The sequence below is a fragment of the Mandrillus leucophaeus genome, unplaced genomic scaffold (assembly GCF_000951045.1).
Source record: "Mandrillus leucophaeus isolate KB7577 unplaced genomic scaffold, Mleu.le_1.0 Scaffold747, whole genome shotgun sequence".
In the NCBI taxonomy this organism is placed as follows: Eukaryota; Metazoa; Chordata; class Mammalia; order Primates; family Cercopithecidae; genus Mandrillus; species Mandrillus leucophaeus.
The window spans coordinates 879,825-883,029 of record NW_012108108.1 but is presented as its reverse complement, the minus strand read 5'-3'; the positions used below and the strand labels follow the sequence as shown (position 1 = coordinate 883,029).

General features: G+C 45.3%; 1 protein-coding gene across 2 annotated transcripts in view; it reads left to right on the top strand.

Annotated features, from left to right (window-relative positions):
• Positions 1 to 3,205, top strand: part of METTL2A (methyltransferase like 2A) — a 30,774-nt gene that overhangs the window by 23,597 nt on the left and 3,972 nt on the right. For both annotated transcript variants that reach the window (XM_011966125.1, XM_011966127.1), the window contains one exon: positions 1,751 to 1,857. In XM_011966125.1, coding sequence (XP_011821515.1) covers positions 1,751 to 1,857 — 107 coding nt within the window. The remainder of the gene's footprint in view (positions 1 to 1,750; positions 1,858 to 3,205) is intronic.

Below are 3,205 nucleotides of genomic sequence, written 5' to 3'. Positions count from 1 at the left end.
CTGTAATCCCAGCACTTTGGGAGGCCGAGGCGGGTGGATCACAAGGTCAGGAGATCGAGACCATCCTGGCTAACACGGTGAAACCCCGTCTCTAATAAAAGTACAAAAATAAAAATAAAAAAATAAAAAGTAGAAAAAATAGCCAGATGCATATCTGTAGTCCCAGCTACTCAGAAGGCTAAGGCAGGAGTATAGTTTAAGCCCAGGAGTTTGAGGCTGCATTGAAGTGAGCTATGATGACACCACTGCACTGCAGCCTGGGTGACAGAGTGAGACCCTGTCTCAAAAAAAACCTATGACCTCAGAAGTTTCAATGCTACAAAGTTTTTAAAAATTGACATGGACTAAAACAAACTGTTAACATTTAAAATTCAAGCCAGCCACCGTGGCACAGACTTTTAGTCCCAGCTACCTAGGAGACTGAGGCAGGAGGATCACTTGAGCCCGAGAGTCCAGCCTGGGCAACATAGCATAGCAGGACCCCAGCTGTTTGTTTGTTTGTTTGTTTGTTTGTTCGTTTTCTGAGATGGAGTTTCGCTCTTGTTGCCCAGGCTGGAGGGCAGTTCCGTGGTCTTGGCTCACTGCAATCCCGCCTCCCGGGTTCAAGTGATTCTCCTGCCTCAGCCTCCCAAGTAGGTGGGAGTACAGGTGCCTGCCACCATCCCTGGCTAATTTTTTTGTATTTTTAGTAGAGACAGGGTTTCACCATGTTGGCCAGTATGGTCTCGAACTCCTGACCTCAGGTGATCTGCCTGCCTCGGCCGTTTTTTGTTTTTGAAGTGGGAAATGTTCATTATGCAAAATTTAAACAGATTTTGAAATTTTTTTGGTGAAGTTTGTAGCATTTAGACTTCTGAAGTTATGAAAGCTTCAACCTGCACCAAGACTTCTAAAGAACACTGCATATGGAAAGTGCAGACCTAAGTGTAAAACCCTCTGTCTCTTATCCTCATTTGCATGCTGATTGTATTGCCATGTAACTTGTATGTTCTTAAGGACAAGTCTTCATTTAACAAACAGAGAGATACAGCCTCTGCATTGAAAGAGCTCAGGTCTAATGGTGCAGGCCATTAAGTCACCTAGCAGAACCCACTGAATGCTCAGGATTTTGCTCAGCCACAGGAGCACAGGGCAAAGATGGCTATCTAGGACCAGGGGGGAAGTGAGCCAGATGGAGAGCAGAGAACTTTTTTTTGTTTGTTTTTTGGAGACTGAGTCTCAGTTACTCTGCTGCCCAGACCAGAGGGCAGTGGTGCAATCTTGGTTTACTGCACCCTCTACCTCCCAGATTCCAGCAATTCTCCTGCCTCAGCCTCCTGAGTATTTGGGATTATAGGCACACGCCACCATGCCTGGCTAATTTTTGTATTTTTAGTAGAGATGGGGTTTCACCATTTTGGCCAGGCTGGTCTCAAACTCCTGACCTCAAGTGATCCATCTGCCTCAGCCTCCCAAAGTGCTGGTATCACAAGCATGAGCCACTGCAACCGGCCAGGAACAGGGAACTTTCTTACGGCAGAAGCAGGCTTTCCTCGGGCCTTTTCAGGCTGAAGGCAGTGGATCAAGGCCACAGCTGTGAGCAGGCAGCTAACGTCCTTCAGTTCTAACTGAAGCAAGAGTAGAGGAGCTTAGATCTCAGGGTTGGTGTGTCAGTTGAGGAGGTCCACTGGCTTTTTGGGATATGCTACAGGGAAAGAGATCCCTGTCTTTAAGGAGACCTGATTGACCATCATTCCCTGCTGCTCCACAGGATGCAGAAGGCCATCAACAGGCTGAGCAGGCTTCTGAAACCTGGGGGGATGATGCTTCTGCGAGATTACGGCCGCTATGACATGGCTCAGCTTCGGTTTAAAAAAGGTATTTTGAGAGCGCCGAATCCTAACCACTAGAGATCATGTCCTTTGCAGGGACATGGATGAAGCTGGAAATCGTCATTCTCAGCAAACTGACACAAGAACAGAAAGCCAAACACCGCATGTTCTCACTCATAAGTGGGAGTTGAACAAAGAGAACACACGGACACGGGGCGCGGGGCATCACACACTGGGGCCTGTCGGAGGATTGGGGGGGCTGGGGGAGGGATAGTATTAGCAGAAATACCTAATGTAGATGACGGGTTGATGGGTGCAGCAAACCTCCGTGGCACATGTATACCTATGTAACAAACCTGCACGTTCTGCACATGTACCCCAGAACTTAAAGTATAATTAAAAAAAAAAACAAAGGTACTTGGCCACTATAATCAAAAAATGGTGCTGCCATCAGAATAGACTCTAGAATTAGAGCTCCATATATAAAGCCATTTAAAATGTGACAGAGTACTATATTTTTTAAGAAAACTGAAGAGGCTTATATAATCTAGATATTGAGGTCTTTTTAAGCAAGACAGCTACCTTTAGAAGAGCTTTTATTAGAAAGACATTTGAAAGACGGCCGAGCACGGTGGCTCATGCCTGTAATTCCAGCACTTTGGGAGGCCGAGGCAGGCAGATCGCCTGAGGTCAGGAGTTCGAGACCAGCCTGACCAACATGGAGAAACCCTGTCTCCACTAAAAATACAAAATTAGCCGGGCATGGTGGTGCATGCCTGTAATCCCAGCTGCTCGGGAGGCTGAGGTAGGAGAATCACTTAAACCCAGGAGACGGAGGTTGCAGTGAGCCGAGATCGTGCCATTGCACTCCAGCCTGGACAACAAGAGTGAAACTCCGTCTCAAAAAAAAAAAAAAAGAAGACATTTGAAAAACATAAATAATTTTAAATGTGGCATGACAAAAGATGCCATTAAAAATGTAAAAGGCAAATGACAGAGTAAGAAGGAATATTTTCAGTGCATATAATAGATAAAGACTTAATATCTTTGCTCTTCAAGGAGCTGTCATGAAACTGATAAGCAAAAGATCCGTGACCCACCCAAAAAACAGGCCAGGAGTATTTAGTCAGTTCACAAAATAACGTATCTAAATGGCCAGTAAACAACACTTCAAGGAAATAAAAATAACAAGTTAGTACTACTTATTACTGGCCAATTCAAAGAAGGAGGTACATTCCTTCATTACTGGTAGAAAGAGAAATTGTTACAGCCTTTTTTTTTTTTTTTTTTTGTCTTTGAGATGGAGTTTCACCCTTGTTGCCCAGGCTGGAGTGCAATAGCATGATCTCGGCTCACTGCAACCTCTGCCTCCTGGGTTCAAGCGATTCTCCTGC